This window comes from Schistocerca cancellata, chromosome 8 (genome assembly GCF_023864275.1).
Source record: "Schistocerca cancellata isolate TAMUIC-IGC-003103 chromosome 8, iqSchCanc2.1, whole genome shotgun sequence".
NCBI classification, from domain to species: domain Eukaryota; kingdom Metazoa; phylum Arthropoda; class Insecta; order Orthoptera; family Acrididae; genus Schistocerca; species Schistocerca cancellata.
The window spans coordinates 207,152,477-207,174,357 of NC_064633.1; the positions used below are offsets into that span (position 1 = coordinate 207,152,477).

The window sequence follows — 21,881 nt, forward strand, 5'->3', positions numbered from 1 at the left end:
CCTCTGCCCAACAGTTTCCACCCCCTCTGTTCTATCATGTTCCTCCCCACTCTCATCTCCCACCCTGTTTATTTGTCGCCCTTGCAAATGCATCCACCCAACTTCCCCTGCACCTCTCCTTTTTTGCTCCTTTTTTTCTGCACCTCTCTGCCCCACAACCTCTTGATGCTGTGCCTGCTGTCATTCTATTCCCTGCACACTCCACCAGACAGTGTTTGTCTCTCTCCCCACTTGTACACTACTATCCCTTTCCTGTCCTCTTCATATTGCTGCTTGCATCCCATCTGATAGTTGCATTCTGGCTTGAGATGGTGGAGTTTGTGTGTATGAATGGTGTGTGTCTCCTTTTTACTGATACAGACTGTGGTTTTATGTATGTGTCTTTATGTGGATTTATGCAAGTGTCTTTTATTGTGCCTCTCTGCAACTTAATGTGTCTTCTTTATGGTAAGTAGCAATCTGCTCTTTCCTACATTGTTGATATTCCTGCCTGGAGTTTCTACTGTTTGATTACAGGTTCACTGTCTTAACCACAGTCATTTTACTCATTAACATTCATACTGACGAAGATGAGAGTGATGTTTTTGGATGTACGAGAGTGAGAGTGAGTGAGTGAGTGTGTGTGTGTGTGTGTGTGTGTGTGAGAGAGAGAGAGAGAGATCTTTCTACTGCCTATGAAAATTGATAAAAGTTTGGTTAAAACAAATGACCCATATAGTGCTGCTGCTTGTCTGGCCAACTCCTGCACTCCTGGAACACTTTCCAGAAGTGTCTCAGCATCTGGCCAGAATTGTCACTTCCTCAACCACTGCACTATTCTGATGTGGTGAGACAGCTATATGTTAATATTGCAACACACAGAAAACAGCAGAATATGTGTTTGCTAGGCAACAGGATTCCAGCATGACTACAGCTCAGACTTCATTTTTATCAGTGTTATTTATTTTCAACTTTTCATCCCTCTACCAACCCAATAAATTTCTCTCTTATTGAATGATTACATTAGGTAGGGACAATATGATGATCAAAGGCATACAGTTTATCTGTTACTCAAAAAAATTTACATTCAAGCATTTAACACATACCCTCACCCTCACCCTCACCCTCACCCTCACCCTCACCCTCCCCCTCACCCCATCCTCATCTGGAGATGCGAGTTACCTGCCCTTCCTTTTTAGCCTCCGCGTGCTATCCTCCACGCCTCCTAAAAAGCAAACATAGTGTTGTGTATTTTCACATATGTCTAATGACAGTAGTAAGTTTTTGCCTGCTTAAGGTAAGTACTAGCCAGAAACTGTGTCTCATAATTTTACAGATATCAAGCTTGTATAAACAAACAGTTACATTGCGCCAGCTGAATACATAATGCTGGTATGGATTGCAGCTTGGCAGGTAGACTATGAACCACTTCTCTCACCAACTCTCACCAACATCCATCCCACTACCACCTGTACCCTATTCATCACTGCTAATGTACTTCCCTATACACCAACTTCCTCCATCCCCATGGCCTCACTTCTATCAAACACTGCCTCTCCTAACGACCTTCCTTACACATCTAACTAATTACAGGTTCACATAATAAATACTTCTCCTTTGACAGAAAGATACATAAAAAACTAGTTTACCTGTGGCTGTGCTCGCATATCAGTTGTTTTGTTATGATGGATGATGGGGACTAAGTAAATTATTGTATGTGCAATAATTTCAGCTGCCTTCATGTGTTTGTCTGTTTGGGTCAGCATAACTTGTGATTAGCGATCCCCCTGGCCCCCTCTATTGCCCCAACACGCAAGCAACATGGCGACACATGCAGCATCGCTGCCAAACGGAGCATGCGGAGAGGTGTGGGCACGAGTGTGAATCTATTTATTGTGCTACCTAGTTACTATACTTTATACAACTTGTACATTATGCAACAAATTCAATAATTATTTCACAGTTTATGTTCACTGAAGTAAAAAGAAAAAAATTGTTCCATTCCCTACTTTACCCTCTTATGGGTTGGTATTTTTTTCCCCCTAAAGTAAACTATGTTCTTCCTCAGAATTCAAAATTGGTTCAGTGATTTAGTCATGGAAAGATAACATACATTTGCATTTCCAATATTAGTATGGATTCACAGCACTGCTGTGGGCACCTGCATGGCACCCTCCTATGCCAATCTGTTTATGGGCCATGTAGAGTAAACTGTCATAGCCTGCCAAAACCCCAACCCCATGTCTGGTTCAGGTTCACTGAGGGCATCTTTCATGATCTGAACACAGGGCCTAGGCATTGTACTCCTATTCCTCCACAGCCTCATTATCTTCTTTCCCATCCACTTCCCTTAGTCCTTCTCAGCCAATCATACCACACTGCTGGATGTTGGCCTCCACAGGTTGGCAGAAGTTTGAAAATTTCATAAGAGGAAAAAAAAGTGCATACATAGAGACAAGACAAACATTTAAATAATTTTTGAAACTTGTTTGTGTGGTCAAGAAGATATTATCTTACAAACTCTTAAACTAAGTGTTTGGAACAAGCAGATCCTTGAACCAGTCATATAAGAAGATGTATCTCCCCACACTGGAAGGAATGGGATACAACAACAGCCCAAGCAAGAACAGTCTAACAAATAATTCAATATCACCCCTGAGTTTTGCAGTGTGAAAAGTCTACCTTGAGCCCTGAGAAATATTTCACGCAAGGAATAGACTTGATTTTTCCATAGGCTTAATTTATATTTGAAAATATTGAACTTGTCTGCTATATATGTGACCATATGTTCTTCCCCTGGATTGAGAAGTTTAAGGAATTTATTTAATTGGCTATGTTGACTGTAAGAGTGAGGTCAGAAATCCACTAAATGATCACAGATGTTTGCCACCCTCTTCCCCACTGTGGCACTGTGTGTCAGACCAAACTCGAACTCAGAACCTTTTCCTTTCCCTGGCAAGTGCTCTGGTGTTGTAACAGCATTCCAATGAATGATTTTTTATAGCACATAGTACAGTGGCATATTAACAACTCAACTTGGCCTTCAATGTCAGGCCCAGTAGTCAAGTAGCAAAGCCTAGAAACTGAAAGATCATGAGACTGAATCCTTGTCAGATCAGGCAATATTTCAGTTGGCCTTTAACTGAACCATCACATCGCAATGATGTGAATATTTGCAGGAATGATACATAATATGGATTCAGTGTTAAATTGTGGGTCTCCTTTGCCGTGAGGATTACTGGGATAGATTAGGGACACACAAGTCATCGAAGTTACATCCATTTTGAACATTTGCACAGCCTTCTGAACTGCTCATAATAATAATAATAATAATAATTATTATTATTATTTTATGCACAGCCTTCAGAAATATGTTCAAGTGAACTAACTCCCATTCCACACAGACTGATGAGACTACTCCACTTCTCTCTCTTTTGGACAAGATTATGAGTGACATGGCATACCTAATTGCAATCATTTACCTTATGCAATACAACTCATGTTATGAGCATGCTGGTGGACACACAACAAGGCAGAGGCACCTATTTGTCAGGTTGGAATGTCTACTATAATTTTCTACCAGTGACCAGCTGCAAATTTCCTTTTCTTCCTACACCGAAGTGTGAGAGGAGTGCATGCATTCACAGAGTACTTTTTAACTAAGCCTATGTTAACATCCTATGGATTAAAACTTCTTGGCAGATTAATACTGTGTGACAGACTGAACTTGAACTCTGGATCTTTTCCTATCACAGTCAAGTGCTCTATGAACTGAGCTAGCCATGCAAGACTCACGACCCATATTCACTGCTTCCTTCTGCCAGTACCTCATCCCCTGCCTTCAAAACTCTACAGAAGCTCTCCTGTGAAACTTGCAAGACTAGAACTACTGAAAGAACAGATATGGCAGAGATACGGCTTAGCTTCAGCCTGAGGGATGTCTCCAGAACAAAATTTTCACTCTGTAGGTATGCAATGATGTGAAATTTCCTGGCAGATTAGAAGTGTGGACCGAGACTCAAACTTGGGACCTCTGCCTTTCGAGTCTTGGTCCGGCACACAGTTTTAATCTGCCAGGAAGCTTCATATCAGTGCACACGCTGCTGCAGAGTGAAAATTTCATTCCTATGGATTAATATTTGGGGATACAGTACACACCCAAGATCATCTTAAAAATGCTGTTACAGAAATTAAAGTATTTTATGTACAGTTTCATAGATAATACATTTACTGCTTAATTTTGTTGTAAATAGTCTGTCACATTTTCTTTGTGATATCCATTTCTTTGGCATATCTGCCATGGTTGAAGCCATATTCCTCTGTCTTAGGTGCAAGAATATGCCTTGATTCACAGCTAAAATCCCAAAGATCAAAGAAAACAAACACTTCCTGTAAAAATCTACATTGTATGATCAGTAGTCAACTATCAACAGGAATAATGGTTTTCAAATCACAGCAAGTGAATGATTTCAGGATTAAAATCATTCTTGCAGACAATCCATTTCAGAGGTTGATATTCTTCTATGTTGTTACTTATTGTTTTGTTTCAGTCTCTGAGGCAGTGTAATACAGCCTGAAATCACACGAAGGTCTTCTCTGTCTATCATTTGCCACAGTTATGTCTTAAGCAAAGCACAAAATAAGCATCCTAGTTCTACTATGTTACTACTGGAATGATCATTTTATGGTTTGCACTGATTGCACAAGCATGGTGGGATTCCATCAGCACACCACAATCTTTAAGCTGCTTCACAGATAGAAGTTGCATAACTTAAAATCCAGAAAATATGCTGGTCAATCCAAACCTTTGCTAGACACATCTGAGTAGTCCAATGCAATGATTCAGACATTGAAAACGCATAACAAAAATGTGTTTCTGGGAGTCATTTACGATATCATGGACATCCACAAATGTAAAAAGATTAAAAGCATCAAACAATGGAAAATCCAGGATGGCTCCAGCTGCCAGAGATTGTGGTTTTTGTGTGTGTGTGTGTGTGTGTGTGTGTGTGTGTGTGTGTGTGTGTGTGTGTGTGTTTTCGGACTTGTTGGCTGGAAGCTCACTTTCCGATAGTCTTTCTGTTGTGCCTATCTGCGACTCAGCATCTCCGTTATATGGTGAGTAGCAACTATTCTTTTTGTAAGATTAAAAGAATTCAAGAAAAAGAAATCAATACTTTTGTGTACTTTCATTTGATAATGTCTTGTGGAGAAATGCGAAATTCAAAGTATTCAAGACAAAGAAACCACTAATGAAATTTATCATAACTGCTTCAGGTTTTTGCGGATTTTAGGGACATTATAAGGCATATTCTACTGCCTTCAGAATAAAGTACATCAGACTGGTTAAAATAAAAAACACCAGGTCTGAAAAAGGAAATATACACCACCAGTGAAACCCTGAATAGTATGATGAGTGGGACATGTGTACAATGAAATATTAACCTAGTCATGGCCATCACATATAATCACTATTATAATTTATGGATGACAGTTAATGGATCTAATGATGCCTGTACTGGATAACTCCACAGTGAGATTTTAAATGCATCCATCAGTATCTTTCTTTCCTTAGATCTGCAAATTCTGTTTAAAGAAGGAGATGATCTGATGGAAATAAGCTTAATTTGAAAACCATAAGCAAACTGTCCCACAGTTTCCCTCTTCAGTTAGTTGCTATACTGAATTTGCAAACTGCAGCTGGGTATCCTTTGAAACAATTTGAGTCAGCTGCTTCCTGAATCAGATGCTTCATTTTGTTTTTGTATCAAAACATTTTAAAGGCAGCTGTGCAATATTTTGTGCGCTGCTATTTTACTCAATGAGCATGCAGCTAAGTGCTACAGATTCATCTCCTTGGACATGATGTATGATATTTTTCATGGCTTTCACATTTGGTATGGTGAAGGACAATAGCAGATACCCAATTTGCTCTCCAACTCATCTGCAACAGAACAACTTTGTGTGAATTTCTAAACGAACTGTTTCATCGTACTCAGATGTGGTATGTTCTTGACATTAGATATTGTATGTGTGCACTGGAAACCCATTTGCATTGTTGTACTTTTATGCATTTGTCAACACATCTAGTAACTGGCATTTATGGACTGACATTTACAAAGGAAGTTGAGTGTGAGGCTCACAAGAAAAGAATGACGTACATTCAACCAGTTTCACAGGATCTGTAGCTACAGCAATGACCTGCAGTTTCCAAACCTTTCTGCCTATCACAACACTTTCTGCTTGAACTACACTTCAGATTTAAGCAAGTTGTCATCCGTGTTGATTATTTGTTCTGAACTATGATTTTGTTGTTTGGTTCTCATTTTTCTATTATTTGTTGTGTGATACTGAACAAAGTCAGAAGACAGTTTGTCAAATATTGTGAATGGATATGCAAGACATCACTATCTTGACCAGGGAGTGTGGTACCAAGCAGCTGAGAGAAATGCCTTGCATATATGCACCAACTTCGGGGGAAAAAGGTTGATGGTGCCTCCCTTCTCCCTGTTAACAGAATGATAACTGTTGTTAAGACTGGCAAGGAAATGTTCATGAAAGAGAGGTAACTGGAAAATCGTCTAAGCTAGAAATTTCCTGGAAATAGTGACTGAACAGAGAAGAAGATTATTATCACCGACAACCGGGTCATTTACCAATGATGAGATATGACCTCAAGTCTCATCATCTTCATCATCATCATCATCATCATCATCATCATTATTATTGTTATTCCCCCCATGAACCATGAGCCTTGCCGTTGGTGGGGAGGCTTGCATGCCTCAGCAATACAGATAGCGGTACCATAGGTGCAACCACAATGGAGGGGTATCTGTTGACAGGCCACACAAACGTGTGGTTCCTGAAGAGGGGCAGCAGCCTTTTCAGTAGTTGCAGGGGCAACAGTCTGGATGATTGACTGATCTGGCCTTGTAACACTAACTAAAACGGCGTTGCTGAAAGCAAGGGGAAACTACAGCTGTAATTTTTTCCCGAGGGCATGCAGCTTTACTGTATGGTTAAATGATGATGGCGTCCTCTTGGGTAAAATATTCTGGAGGTAAAATAGTCCCCCATTCGGATCTCTGGGCGGGGACTACTCAAGAGGACGTCCTTATCAGGAGAAAGAAAACTGGCGTTCTACGGATTGGAGTGTGGAATGTCAGATCCCTTAATCGGGCAGGTAGGTTAGAAAAGAGGTTAGAACAGAGCACTGAAAGACCTAAGTCGAAACAAGGCCCCAGGAGTAGACAACATTCCATTAGAACTACTGATAACCTTGGGAGAGCCAGCCCTGACAAAACTCTACCATCTGGTGAACAAGATGTATGAGACAGACGAAATACCCTCAGACTGCCACTCTCCCCTTGCCCACTCCACCTGCCACCACCCCTCACACCTGACGAGCTGCAGTGCTGCCACCATGTAGTCAGCTAATTTAATGTAGCAGTGCCAAGAGGTGTGTGTGTGTGTGTGTGTGTGTGTGTGTGTGTGTGAGAAACAAGAAATAGAAAACTGAAAACAGCACATACAAAAGTAAATGAAATATGGAGCAAATAATGGCAAAAAAGGCACGTTGGAGCTAAACAGTATTTCATGAACTTATGATATAAAATGACCATTCTTAGGAATCTAAAAAAGAAGAAAAATAGAGACAGAAAGAATATGTAATCATGAAAACAAGCGTTAAGCAACATGTCACTCAAAACGCAGCATCAACATGCATCGTTGGATACACAGAAGAGCTAACTACAGGCAGAAATGAATGAAGTAAATGAGATAAATGCATTAACAACTATAATGAACAACTACAAAGTGTATTGCACTTAGTGTTATTACAAAAAAGTGCAGCAAGTTCTCTGAAAGAGGTTCAGGATATATTCTGTATGTTAAATAATGGATGAACAAAACTAATAATCACAAATCTTAAGACTCTACATACTACTAGGCATAACATGTAAATATGATCCTTTTTACCTGCACCGCTGCTTGGCTAGTGGGCACAGAGGCAGAGGAAGAAACAACTTGGCCACCTCCCATCGCAACAGTATTGGTCTGTGACAGCATGATACCAGGTGCCTGTGGTTGTCCTTGTGTGGCCCCTGGTGGCTGCTGGACACCTCCAGGTGCACTCATGGGAGCAGGAAGCGGAGGGGCACCCTGCTGTGGTCCATTGACAACCAGCAGTTATGATGCGCAACTATCACTGGACCAAACACTAATATGGCTACATAACCCTACATAACTACTGACACCACACCCTTTTTTTTTTTTTTGTATCCACCTGAATTATGGATGTCATTTTGCACAAATTTTGGTAACACCTCCCGTTATCTTCGTTAGGTGCTGCAAGCACTAATGTTGGTTATACTCACTGTTGGTCAAGTCCAAACAACAAATACTCGTATAAACACAACAGTGCTGAAAATACCTGTCAGAATAACAAGTGCAGCAGACAAAATATTGTTCAAAATGAAAGCATTAACTAGGCTAGATGTTCAAAAAAATGTCTACTAACGCCAAATTATTTCCCTGTCTCCGCATCACTCATTCTCATACTTGCACAATGTTGGCTACATGAACAACAGGCTTAATCTCACTGTACACAGAATTACCAAATTTTAAGTAGTGCAGGTTTAACCCATTACTGGTCATTGTCCCTTTTTTGGGATGTGTATATTTTACTTATTTCTACGTAAGCAATGGAACTTTTAGCCTTTATTGTTGCACCTGCAGGTTCAACTAACTGCTATAATGCCTGTAAATGTAAAATAAATAACTTTTTTCTAAGTACTTCACGTCAGTAAAATTATAAACTTGCCGATATTTTGTTCTCGCACTTGGCAGCACTGTATGTCTGCTGGTAGTTCCTGGATGACATTGAGCTGTGATTGTATTGTCTGGGCATGTTCGTTATGAACATATGGATGTCCGTGTAAGATTAAGTATACTTCAGATTTTTTCAAGTAAGTGCAATATTGATATATTTTATGCATCCCAATAATAGGACAATGGCATGTTACACTATCATTTATTGTTGATGTGCCCTATTCTTGTATACACATATTATACAGATAAGAATTGCATTTTACTTTCTTTATATTTCCATTTTTTTTTCCATATTCTATTCAAATTTTACGATTCCAACAGGATAAAAACATGCCACGTGGACTTACACTTGAAGGAATTCTAGCAGAACTAGAGAACCATATAGAGAGTGACGATGAAGATGATGACGTGGTGGTGGTGGTGTGGTCTTCAGTCCTGAGACTGGTTTGATGCAGCTCTCCATGCTACTCTATCCTGTGCAAGCTTCTTCATCTCCCAGTACCTACTGCAACCTACATCCATTCAGAAGGATGATGACGTAGAATTGACGATTATTCCACCCGATGCAGATGCAATAACAGATGAAGAAGACATTGACGAAAATGTACTGAACAATGAGTCTGTTGTACAAGATGTAGGTGGTACTTTAGAGCTCATAACCAGCAGAAATGAAGCTAATGCTACAGTTGTACCTCCAGAAGCCAAAAGAAGGAAAGCGTTAGAAGATGGAGCAGAAAGTGGTACGTTATCTACAAAAAATATAAATGTAAGTGGTATAAATGTCAACCAACGTACAGAAACACTAGTGAACCAGGGAAGAGCAACAAACATTATGTTACGGAATGTCTAGCAAATAAGACAATGCCCCAGGTTGAGATTTTCACTCTGCAGCGGAGTGTGCGCTGATATGAAACTTCCTGGCAGATTAAAACTGTGTGCCGGACCGAGACTCGAACTCGGGACCTTTGCCTTTCACGAGCAGGTGCTCTACCATCTGAGCTACCCAAACACAACTCACGCCCCGTCCTCACTACTTTACTTCTGCCAGTACCTCGTCTCGTACCTTCCAAACTTAACAGAAGCTTTCCTGCGAACCTTGCAGAACTAGCACTCCAGAAAGAAAGGATATTGCGGAGACATGGCTTAGCCACAGCCTGGGGGATATTTCCAGAATGAGATTTTCACTCTGCAGTGGAGTGTGCGCTGATATGAAATTTCCTGGCAGATTAAAACTGTTAAGTTTGGAAGGTAGGAGACGAGGTACTGGCAGAAGTAAAGTTGTGAGGATGGGGTGTGAGTCGTGCTTGGGTAGCTCAGATGGTAGAGCACTTGCCCGCGAAAGGCAAAGGTCCCGAGTTCGAGTCTCAGTCCGGCACACAGTTTTAATCTGCCGGGAAGTTTCAGTGCCCCAGTTGCTTGAGGATTTTTTTTCTGAGAAACTAATGGATACTATTATTGAACAATCCGAAATCTATGCTTGCCAACATCACAAAATAAATTTTCTGCTAACCAAAGAAGAACTAAATTCATTTATTGGCATACTACTTCTGAGTGGTTATCATACGCTTCCCCATCAGAATATGTACTGGAAACAGGCTCCTGATGTCGGTGTTCCTTTAGTCTTCAACTCCATGTCAAGAGATAGGTTTCGGGAAATAAAGAGATTCATTCAACTCAATGACAACTCCAAAATAGACAGAAACGACACGATGTACAAACTGAGGTTGTACTCTGAAATGCTGAAAAAGGAATTTGGTAAATTTGACGTATTTCATTCAGAACTCTCAACTGATGAAATGGTGATACGTTATTATGGCAAACATTCAGCTAAAATGTTTCAGAGGGGAAAGCCTATCAAATTTGGATATAAAATTTGGTGTCTTACAAGTTCCAATGGCTTTCTTTATAATTTTTCGCCATACTGTGGCAAGACTGACAACAAACAGGAGCCTTTAGGTGCAAGGGTAATAAATGAACTAACCAGCATGATTCCAGAATCAGAGTATCCGAATTATAAGCTTTTCGTTGACAACTTTTTCACCAGTGTTGACACACTGATCACACTCGGAAAGAGTAAAATGAAAGCTACAGGAACAATAAGAGAGATCTGAACTAATGCATGTCCTTTGATTGACTCAAAAGGAATGGCAAAAGAAAAGGAATGAGAATTCTATGACTACATATTGGACAAAGAGAGCGAAGTTCTGGTTGTGAAATGGAGTGACAACAAACCAGTATGTGTAGCGACAAATTACAGTACTATTAGTCCTCTGAGTTCTACTAAAAGAGACTCACAGGCAAAGAAAAAGGAAATATCTGTTACAATGCCACATCTCATTGAAGAATTCAATGCCCATATGGGTGGCGTAGATCTACTGGACATGCAGATATCACTTTATAGGACGAGGATAAGGTCAAAGAAATGGTAGTGGCCATTATTCACACAGATGATAGATCTCTGTGTAGTAAACACATGGCGTGCATACCAAATTGCTAACTCTAATGAAAAGCTGTCACTTTTGGATGCCCGACAGAGAATAGTGGTGTTTTACCTATCAAAGGAAACAGGATCAGTACAAAAATGCAGAGGACCACAAGGAAGCAAACTGATGGGAGAACAGGTGAGCACAGATGTACGACTAGATCCAGGAAATCATTTCATTGTGCCAAGTAAAACACAGAAGAGATGTGCTTACTGCAAGAAAAAACAACAAAAATTTGTGATAGGTGCAATGTTGGTGTACACGACAAGTGTTTTGCTTCATTTCATACTGAATAGACAGTCAATAATATTAAAATATTCTTTATTTATTGTTTGTGTTGTTTCTTACAATATTATGCATGGAGAATAAGGTTGTGAATTTGGATAGCGCATTTGGCCGATTTCCCAAAAATGGGACGGTCTGTAGCTTTTGTTCTAATAAACTGAAAATTTTCAAAACAACTTTTTATTCAGTTAATCACTCAATGCAACGTATTTATGTACAAAAGTTTGCAAAAAATGATCCGATAGAGTTTTGGCCAGTAATGGGTTAAGTGCAATCCACCATATATAAGCATTTCAAGGTAACAGCATCTACTTATAAGCTCCCATGTATTTTAATGAGTTCTACTGGTGTACACTGCCATATATCACTGTGGAGCAATGCATGTGTCTGTATTAGTTGCGACTAGTCCATATCCCCGAAACATCTCCTCCTCATTGGGATTCATGGAACATGAAGAATCAGAGTGTGTGTGTGTGTGTGTGTGTGTAATTGTGTGTGTGTGTGTCTGTGATCCTATGACCTACTCAGTTGTTAAAGTCAAATTCTAGCAATCATTCAAAAAACAGTCATAAAATACAATTCCGTTTTCCCATTTTTTCTGTTACAAAGTCAAAGTCATCAATATATGATGAAAGATAAACATACCTGTCCCTGCCTTATTAGCGCCTGGCTTGACTTTGATTGCTGTATGACACGGCGGAGACGATCCACAAATGTTGTCTGATCATTAGGGATAAACCCTAGGTATGCACGCTTCTCTGCTGTGTACAGGAGGATAAGAACTTTGATGTCACATGCTGACGTTGGTGACATGCTCGTGAAATGAACACAGCCTGCCTGAAACACCATAAAGTTTACAACACTATGCGTACCACATATATATTAGCTACATGTTGTTATGTTTTTAAGGGAATGTGTTAGGCACAGTTTTTGAACTTGATCTATGTAAATGCTGCTTCTGATGCTTCCATGTGGGACAGAGCATGAGGTGTAATTTTTAATATGAGACTGGTCAACATGAGAAAAAAAATAAAAACAGAAAAGTGATGCACACGGTGACCACATTATGAAACTTTTAATCAATGCATTTGCTGTCAGGAAGACGTAGATTGAAAATACCAAGCGGTAATGGAAATTAGTACCAGAACTGGGAAAAAGAGAGATGTCATTCCAATCCATAGGTCAAGAATGACAGGAATCAGGTGATGGTATACTAGCAGAAGTTAAAATATAGCTAGTAATATAGTAATATAAAGTTACACTTTAAGTAGTAGGATACAAATTGATATATGGTAACTCACAGAACCACAACCCAATCTGGTGGGCAAAGAAAGGTATCACTAACGCCAGCCAGTCGCCAAAACAACTCATCTATTTTTCCACCTCTGCTGTTGATGAGTGGTGGGTGGTGGGGATCGACCACTCAAAAGAGGCACCACTGCAAATGTGTCACATAGAATGTCAGTGCAGGGGTCCTCCTAGTGCCACCTGTGCCAGGCTTCACTATGTCTGTCTATTTATGTGGCTGCTGCTAGCCAGCCGCTCAGCCCTTTTTGTCTTTGCTCGTATTACTGTGCATGGATCATTCTTTGAATACAAAATTTTTGCTGTTATACTAAATTAATCTTGTGGTTTGTTCTTTAGGACCGTATACTATGTTTGTGACACTTGTATTGAACTTGAACTGTAAAATATATCAGCCAGCTAGCATGGCGCACTATTATTTATGCTGTGAGTTAAAAAGTAAGTACTAAAGAGGATGGGATGCTATTATTTGTGTGGTCCCAGACAAGGAAGTACGGCAAATTAGCTCGACAATTTGACGACCTCACCTTGGATGGTGGGGATTTTAAGGTCACACAAAACTGACAACCTGAAATTGCCACTTATCCAATTCCAAAGTCAGGGCAACTCGTCATCACTCTCTCAAGTGGGCAGTATTTTTCAAAAATTGACCGGGCTAAAAGTTACTTGCAGCTGCCCCTTGATCAAGAATCACAGAAGACACCCCTTGATGAAGAATCACAGAAGACATTGGTTGTCAACACGCCACATGGTTTTTATAATTTTTAAAGTTTGGTTTTCGGCATGGCACTTTCTCAATAGTTCCTCAAACAATTGCTTAATGATGCTCTAGACTGCATTAATTATTTAGATGATGTTGTTGTCACTAGGGCCACAAACGAGAAACATTTAAAGAACCTGTTCTCACACAAGCCTTACTCTCCATGCCTTGCCTCACCACTTTCCAGCTGTGGAACCAGTTGGCAGCAGCTGCTGATGTCTCTGAATGGGACTTGGATACTGTATTAGCACAGTGCAATGTCAACATCTCTGAACAGCCTATGCTTTCAAAATACTCAACGCCACCCAGCAGAAGTATTCCCATATAGGCAAGGTAGCACTTGCAATCTTTTTGCATTAAAGTCCCACATTTTTCTCCATGTAGCCAAGTTCCACTTAATCACTGATCATAAGCCTTCGATAAAACACTTTGTCCTGGATGCTAAGCCTCCTGATCAAGTGGCCCATTGGTTCCAGTTATCGGCTCTTTTTCTCTGCAGATGTAACTATGATATGCAATTCTGTAATACCACTCAGCACACAAATGTTGATGCCCTTCGCACCACCCAATGGGCCCTGATCCATCGTTCAGTGAAGATGAGGCCCTTTGTTTCCACTCAGATAATGAGGGCAGCAAACTGTGGACTACTTTCCCATCAATGGATCATGAATCACTGGCACCTTGGGAAAGGGTACAATATTGCAGGGATGGCCAGATTAGGTACCCAGTCACGACCTTAACCCCCTATAGAACTATTTTCACCTCTTGTCATAGGCTCAGTCTTGTGGACTGCATCTTCTGATACGAAGACAAAAACCCTCCACAGGTGGTTCTTACACAACCCCATCAGCCAGATGTCCTGCATCTCCTGAATCATTTAGGATGCGTGTCGTACCAAGAGGCTTCCCAGGCTCTATGCCTTGCAGCCTTGGGAGAGGATTCATCTTGATTTTGCCAGCCCTTTTCTGGACGCCATCTAGTTGATAGTCACTGACACTCCCAGTTTTCCTATATTGTTAACCACTGCTCCACCATTGTTAAGGTCATCATTAAGGCACCATATACAACAATAAACCTATTATAGAGGTGAAAACATTGCTGTTGGGGGGGGGGGGGGGGGGAGGGGGGTTAGAGTTCCAATTGGGTATCTGATCCAGCCATCCCTGCAGGATGATGTGCTTTCTGCAGTACTGTACCCTTGCTCTTCCCCATAGGAGGCCTTCCCTGCACAGCTGGGTCAGATAATGGGCCCCAGTTCTGAGAACAGCTTTTTGCCACTTTTTGCCAGCAAAATGGCATTCAACACATCATGTCACCAGCTTTCCCATCCCCAATCCAATCAGGAAGCTGAGAGATTTGTTTGCACTTTCAAATCTCATATGAGAAAATATGTTGACCATTTGCTTACAAATGATGTTCTAGCCCTTTTTCCAAGTTCATACAGGGGTACATTGATGGACAAAAGGAAGGGGTGGGAGTGTAGAATCTGGCAGAGCTCTTTCGTGGCCACCAGCCGTGCACACTCCTAAATTTCCAACTGCTGACACAAGTTACATTGCCCACTTCACCATCTCCAGACTTTACGGCAGGCACCCGAGTGTGAGTGCGGGGTTCTGAGCATCAGGACAAATGGATCCTGACAGTCATTTGAAGCTAATGAGTCACTGTGTGTTCATCTTGAACACAGATAAAAGGACAGTAAACAGTCATAAAAACCAACTCCACCTGTGGCAGGTGGTCAACAATCTTCATCCCCAGTCACACTCCAGGATGCCCATCGCGATAATGCCATGTGTCGTTTCTCTCCTTCTCCATCTCCTTCTTTTCCCACTTGAGCTCTGGAGTCTTCCTTTCCTCCTTATCTGCAGTCTAGTACATCACCCTGTGCACTCATCACTCTCCTTTCCTCAGTCATCTGTCGAGGACCAGACACCGGAGGAGCCATAGCAGGTGGTTCCACCAGACCATCCCAAGCAGCATCTCCAACTGGGGCACCCCAAACTTTTTGAGCCATACATGGAAATGGAGTGGCGTCCAGCGCCCTTCTCATCATCGCCATGACCCAAGTACTGCCAGCAAGTGGGCTCCTTCCGGCCACGTGCCCCTGTGCTGGAAAACCGGGAGCTGGTCCAGCCTGCATGCCCCTCTGACACTTCCACAGACATCACTCTTGTCTGGCATGCCCGTCGGCATAAGTAATGAATCTGGAAAGACGGCGTCAGTTGTCGAGCAGCTGCACGTGCAGCAGCATTGAGATAGATCAGTTATGCTGCGTTATTTTAGGAGGAGTAGGCGTTCACATCTTACAGTTTTTAAAGCAATAGACAACATTTCTATTGCTACCAATAATTACATAGGCACCCAAGTCATCTTGCATGGGCCATCAGTGTTTTGCGGTGCAGTTTTAAACTTCACTCTCGCTAACAAGGTTACGAATGAACATGGTAATGGCTGGGTCACCGTTGCTCTTGTACATGGACCAGAAGTCTATAAAGTAAAAGAGCTAGATAATTTCAACGCACATGATGTCATAGGTTATACGACAATTCAGATTTGTGAAGTTTACAACAGAGAAAAGGGTTCATCTTATTACATGTCAACTATGCCTTTGGTTCTGAGGACCAGGAATCATCGTAAAATAAATGAATCGGAATCTGTCTCAGTGTGGGTGAAACGTGTTCTGAGAACAGCTTTTTGCCACTTTTTGCCAGCAAAATGGCATTCAACACATCATGTCACCAGCTTTCCCATCCCCAATCCAATCAGGAAGCTCTTTTGACAACTGTAAAAAGATCGCACTCGTTGGTAAGTGTGTAAGGCACTTATTGCAAGAAGACTGTCATGTAACTGTGTATGCAGTTTCAGAAGAACTTAATTTGAATGAAAGTTGGTGCTACCAGTACGACCCTCACACAAACAGTCAAAGTGCTGAAGGGCAGATTCCTGGGTCACCAGCCTCGCAACAGGTCAAATGACAACCTTCAAGAACTAAGCAAATTTTGATCGCAATCTTTCATAGTGAAGGAGTAGTCCACCATGAGTATGCACCTCCAGGTCAAACAGTGAACCAAACTCTTTACGATGAAGTCTTGAAGAGTCTGCGACAAGCAATTAAATGTCGCCAAACTAATTTGTGCTTTCTCAGAACTGGTTACTGTATGACAATGCAATACCCCATACTGATTTTTTTATCTGTTACCAAGTATCTGGCCAGATATTCTGTTACTACCATCCCATATCTGCCATACTCACCCGACCTCACGCATTGTGATTTTTTTCTTGTTTCTGCGAGTGAAAAGGCGACTGAGAACAAAGCTTCATCACGATATCACAGACATCCAATTGGCTGTGACAAATGAGCTTACAAGCATGACAGTTGAATATTTTCCTGCTTGCTTCCAAGACCTAAAGGAATGTTAGCAAATGAGTATAGACAGCCAGGGAGACTACTTTGATAGGAGCTAGGATCATTACTTGGTAAGTGCAATTTTCTAGTTAAAAAAAAAAAAAACTGTTCTGGAACTTTTCTGATAAAGGGAGTACATGAATCAAACTAGAGCAGCTTCTCAAAAATATTAAAATGCTCATTCCGATTAAACTCACAATGCTTATTTAAAATCTGTTTTGGAGAGCACTTTCTGTTGTTCCAGAGCAAATTTTAAATGAATAGTGTGTGTTTAATAAAAATGAGCATTTTAACATCTCTTTGGAGCTGCTCTAGTGATCTGATACTTCGACATTGTATGTTAAACATGTAATGCATTATCAAAATATCCACGGGTATGCTGCCGGTCTATAGTGTCCAACGGGCACAATATTTCGGCGATCAAACATGTCGCCATCATCAGGTGAACTGACGGACTGAGCTCCTGTGAACGTGCCGGCACGGAGATCCGTACGCTATGGCTGCTCAGAGGGAACTGGGTTCGGTCGCGGCGGCGGCCGATTTAAATACCCTCCGCCCGCGGCGCGCTCCCTCCGCCGTCCGCGCCCAGCGCCACGGTCGCGCGGTGGAACAGATTGCGACGGCGTCTGAGATGACGTCGGTGTGATGGCTCTGTCCGCCGTGGTCGTCACAACTATACGTCTGCTCGATTTACTCTTGATTAACCCGATCGCTGGTTCCCAAGCCTTGCTAAGATTATAGCCACAGTCCCGGTTTATGAGGTCGTCATTGGTGCGAATTTCGATGGCCTCTCTAACAACGCTGTCCCAGTATCTCGACGTTTGTACCAGAATCCTCGTGCGGTCATACTCCATGGCGTGATTTTCCGACAAACAATGTTCAGCGACCGCCGACTTGCCCGGATACATCAGTCGAGTGTGCCTCTGGTGTTCACGGCATCGATCCTCGACGGTACGCATCGTCTGACCAATATACGACTTGCCACATTGACACGGAATCTGGTACACGCCGGCCTTCCTCAAACCGAGGTCATCTTTGGCGCTCCCCACCAGTGCACGAGTTTTATTTGGAGGACAAAACACAGTTCCGACCCGGTGTTTCTTCAGAATGCGGGCGATTTTCCCCGAGAGTGCGCCTGTGTATGGAATAAATGCAGTGCCTACCTCCTCCCTCGTGACTTCATCCATCTCAACAGGTTGTGCTGCAGTGGTTGGGCGGAGAGCACGTTGAATCTGCCACTCTGAGTACCCATTTTTTCGAAATACAGTTCTCAGATGTTCCAATTCCTGGGGTAGACTCTCTGCGTCAGAGATAGTGCGCGCCCTACGTACTAGAGTTTTAAGTACCCCATTCCTCTGTGAAGGGTGGTGGCAGCTGTCTGCATGCAAATACAGATCAGTGTGCGTAGCCTTCCGATACACCCCATGACCTAGGGTGCCGTCAGCCCTTCTCTTGACCAAGACGTCAAGGAAAGGTAATTTACCCTCCGTTTCAATCTCCATAGTGAATTTGATGTTGGGGTGTATGGAGTTTAGATGTGTAAGGAAGTCAAGGAGTTTATCCATACCATGTGGCCAGATGACGAACGTGTCGTCCACGTAACGGAAAAAGCAAGTAGGTTTCCATACGGATGACGACAGGGCTTCCTCCTCGAAGTTCTCCATGTACAAATTCGCTACCACCGGTGAGAGTGGGCTACCCATGGCGACTCCCTCCGTTTGTTCGTAGTATTCTCCATTAAAAAGAAAATACGTGGAAGTCAAGACATGCCTAAAAAGTTCAGTGGTCTTCTCATCAAACTTCTGACTAATCAATTCTAGTGACTCTCGCAGGGGTACCCTCGTAAACAAGGAAACGACATCAAAACTCACCATGATATCTGACTCATCCAACCTGAAGCTATCAAGGCGTTTAACAAAATCCACGGAATTACGGATGTGATGAGGGCATTTACCCACATAAGGACTTAATATTCCCGTCAGGTATTTGGCCAACAAATATGTAGGTGCCCTGATGTTGCTGACAATGGGGCGTAATGGTACCCCCTCTTTGTGAACCTTCGGGAGTCCATATAGTCTAGGCGGTACCGGACCTTGCGGTAACAATTTCTTAGCGTCACCCTCCGGTAAATCTGCGTCTTTGAGAAGCGCCCTCGTCTTGTTCTCCACCTTCTTTGTAGGGTCAACGCTGATCTTCCGGTAGGAATCGTCATTTAGCAGGCTCTGCATCTTATCAGTGTAGTCCTTATGGGAGACAACAACTGTAGCATTGCCTTTGTCAGCTGGTAAGACAACAATTTCAGAGCGCTCCCTCAGATCACGAATGGCCGCCCTCTCTTTACTGCTGATATTTGACTTCATCGGCTTGGATTTCGTCAACGCACGACAAGTTTCACGACGTATTTCCTCGGCTGATTCTGGCGGAAGTCGAGCTGCAACCTGTTCAACAGCACTAACAATTTCTGCGACCGGAGTGAACTTGGGGGTGGGAGCGAAGTTGAGACCTCTCTGCAAAACCGAGACCGCATCATCACTCAACACCATGCCACTCAAATTGATGACAGTCTTGCACGGAACCTGCAGGGATGGTTTGTCAAGGAGACGTGAGAACTTAGCTGTTTGACGTCCTGTAGCCTTCTTATGGGCGGAATCAGCTGACACCCAGGTGACACCATCAATCCAATCCCAGGAACAAGAAGTGAACTTACTAGCCAGTTGCAAATGTAGTTTGAGTAATTCCTGTGAGATAAACTCAAGGCTCCGGCGGGTGAATTGCACTCTCTCACGTACCAATGCGAGGCTCGCTCGTTTCTTGATTCTTTTAGCTGCTGCAGAATCGATGTGATGCATAACCTTAGCAAAATTTGGAACAACATTCTCGGAACGACATCTCTTTAGAAAGGCAAGAGTACTTAGCAAACGACATCTACGGTGGCGCAACTTTTCAAATTTCTTCATGCTGCGATACATCTCCTCCCCGTAAAGGTGTATGATGTGATTCTTGAGTTTCTCCCGGCGTATTTGATAATCAAAATATCCACGGGTATGCTGCCGGTCTATAGTGTCCAACGGGCACAATATTTCGGCGATCAAACATGTCGCCATCATCAGGTGAACTGACGGACTGAGCTCCTGTGAACGTGCCGGCACGGAGATCCGTACGCTATGGCTGCTCAGAGGGAACTGGGTTCGGTCGCGGCGGCGGCCGATTTAAATACCCTCCGCCCGCGGCGCGCTCCCTCCGCCGTCCGCGCCCAGCGCCACGGTCGCGCGGTGGAACAGATTGCGACGGCGTCTGAGATGACGTCGGTGTGATGGCTCTGTCCGCCGTGGTCGTCACAACTATACGTCTGCTCGATTTACTCTTGATTAACCCGATCGCTGGTTCCCAAGCCTTGCTAAGATTATAGCCACAGTCCCGGTTTATGAGGTCGTCATTGGTGCGAATTTCGATGGCCTCTCTAACAACGCTGTCCCAGTATCTCGACGTTTGTACCAGAATCCTCGTGCGGTCATACTCCATGGCGTGATTTTCCGACAAACAATGTTCAGCGACCGCCGACTTGCCCGGATACATCAGTCGAGTGTGCCTCTGGTGTTCACGGCATCGATCCTCGACGGTACGCATCGTCTGACCAATATACGACTTGCCACATTGACATGGAATCTGGTACACGCCGGCCTTCCTCAAACCGAGGTCATCTTTGGCGCTCCCCACCAGTGCACGAGTTTTATTTGGAGGACAAATGGAGAATACTACGAACAAATGGAGGGAGTCGCCATGGGTAGCCCACTCTCACCGGTGGTAGCGAATTTGTACATGGAGAACTTCGAGGAGGCAGCCCTGTCGTCATCCGTATGGAAACCTACTTGCTTTTTCCGTTACGTGGACGACACGTTCGTCATCTGGCCACATGGTATGGATAAACTCCTTGACTTCCTTACACATCTAAACTCCATACACCCCAACATCAAATTCACTATGGAGATTGAAACGGAGGGTAAATTACCTTTCCTTGACGTCTTGGTCAAGAGAAGGGCTGACGGCACCCTAGGTCATGGGGTGTATCGGAAGGCTACGCACACTGATCTGTATTTGCATGCAGACAGCTGCCACCACCCTTCACAGAGGAATGGGGTACTTAAAACTCTAGTACGTAGGGCGCGCACTATCTCTGACGCAGAGAGTCTACCCCAGGAATTGGAACATCTGAGAACTGTATTTCGAAAAAATGGGTACTCAGAGTGGCAGATTCAACGTGCTCTCCGCCCAACCACTGCAGCACAACCTGTTGAGATGGATGAAGTCACGAGGGAGGAGGTAGGCACTGCATTTATTCCATACACAGGCGCACTCTCGGGGAAAATCGCCCGCATTCTGAAGAAACACCGGGTCGGAACTGTGTTTTGTCCTCCAAATAAAACTCGTGCACTGGTGGGGAGCGCCAAAGATGACCTCGGTTTGAGGAAGGCCGGCGTGTACCAGATTCCGTGTCAATGTGGCAAGTCGTATATTGGTCAGACGATGCGTACCGTCGAGGATCGATGCCGTGAACACCAGAGGCACACTCGACTGATGTATCCGGGCAAGTCGGCGGTCGCTGAACATTGTTTGTCGGAAAATCACGCCATGGAGTATGACCGCACGAGGATTCTGGTACAAACGTCGAGATACTGGGACAGCGTTGTTAGAGAGGCCATCGAAATTCGCACCAATGACGACCTCATAAACCGGGACTGTGGCTATAATCTTAGCAAGGCTTGGGAACCAGCGATCGGGTTAATCAAGAGTAAATCGAGCAGACGTATAGTTGTGACGACCACGGCGGACAGAG

The 21,881-nt window shown here is 43.1% G+C and overlaps 1 protein-coding gene across 4 annotated transcripts in view; it reads right to left on the reverse strand.

The window, feature by feature from the left end:
• The window catches only part of LOC126095224 (mediator of RNA polymerase II transcription subunit 25), a 165,562-nt gene that overhangs the window by 60,017 nt on the left and 83,664 nt on the right, over positions 1-21,881 (reverse strand). For 3 of the 4 annotated variants that reach the window (XM_049909965.1, XM_049909964.1, XM_049909966.1), the window contains exons 12-13: positions 12,222-12,413; positions 7,957-8,142 (exon numbers count right to left, since the gene is read on the reverse strand). In XM_049909965.1, coding sequence (XP_049765922.1) covers positions 7,957-8,142; positions 12,222-12,413 — 378 coding nt within the window. The remainder of the gene's footprint in view (positions 1-7,956; positions 8,143-12,221; positions 12,414-21,881) is intronic. The other variant, XM_049909967.1, reaches the window with a different exon arrangement.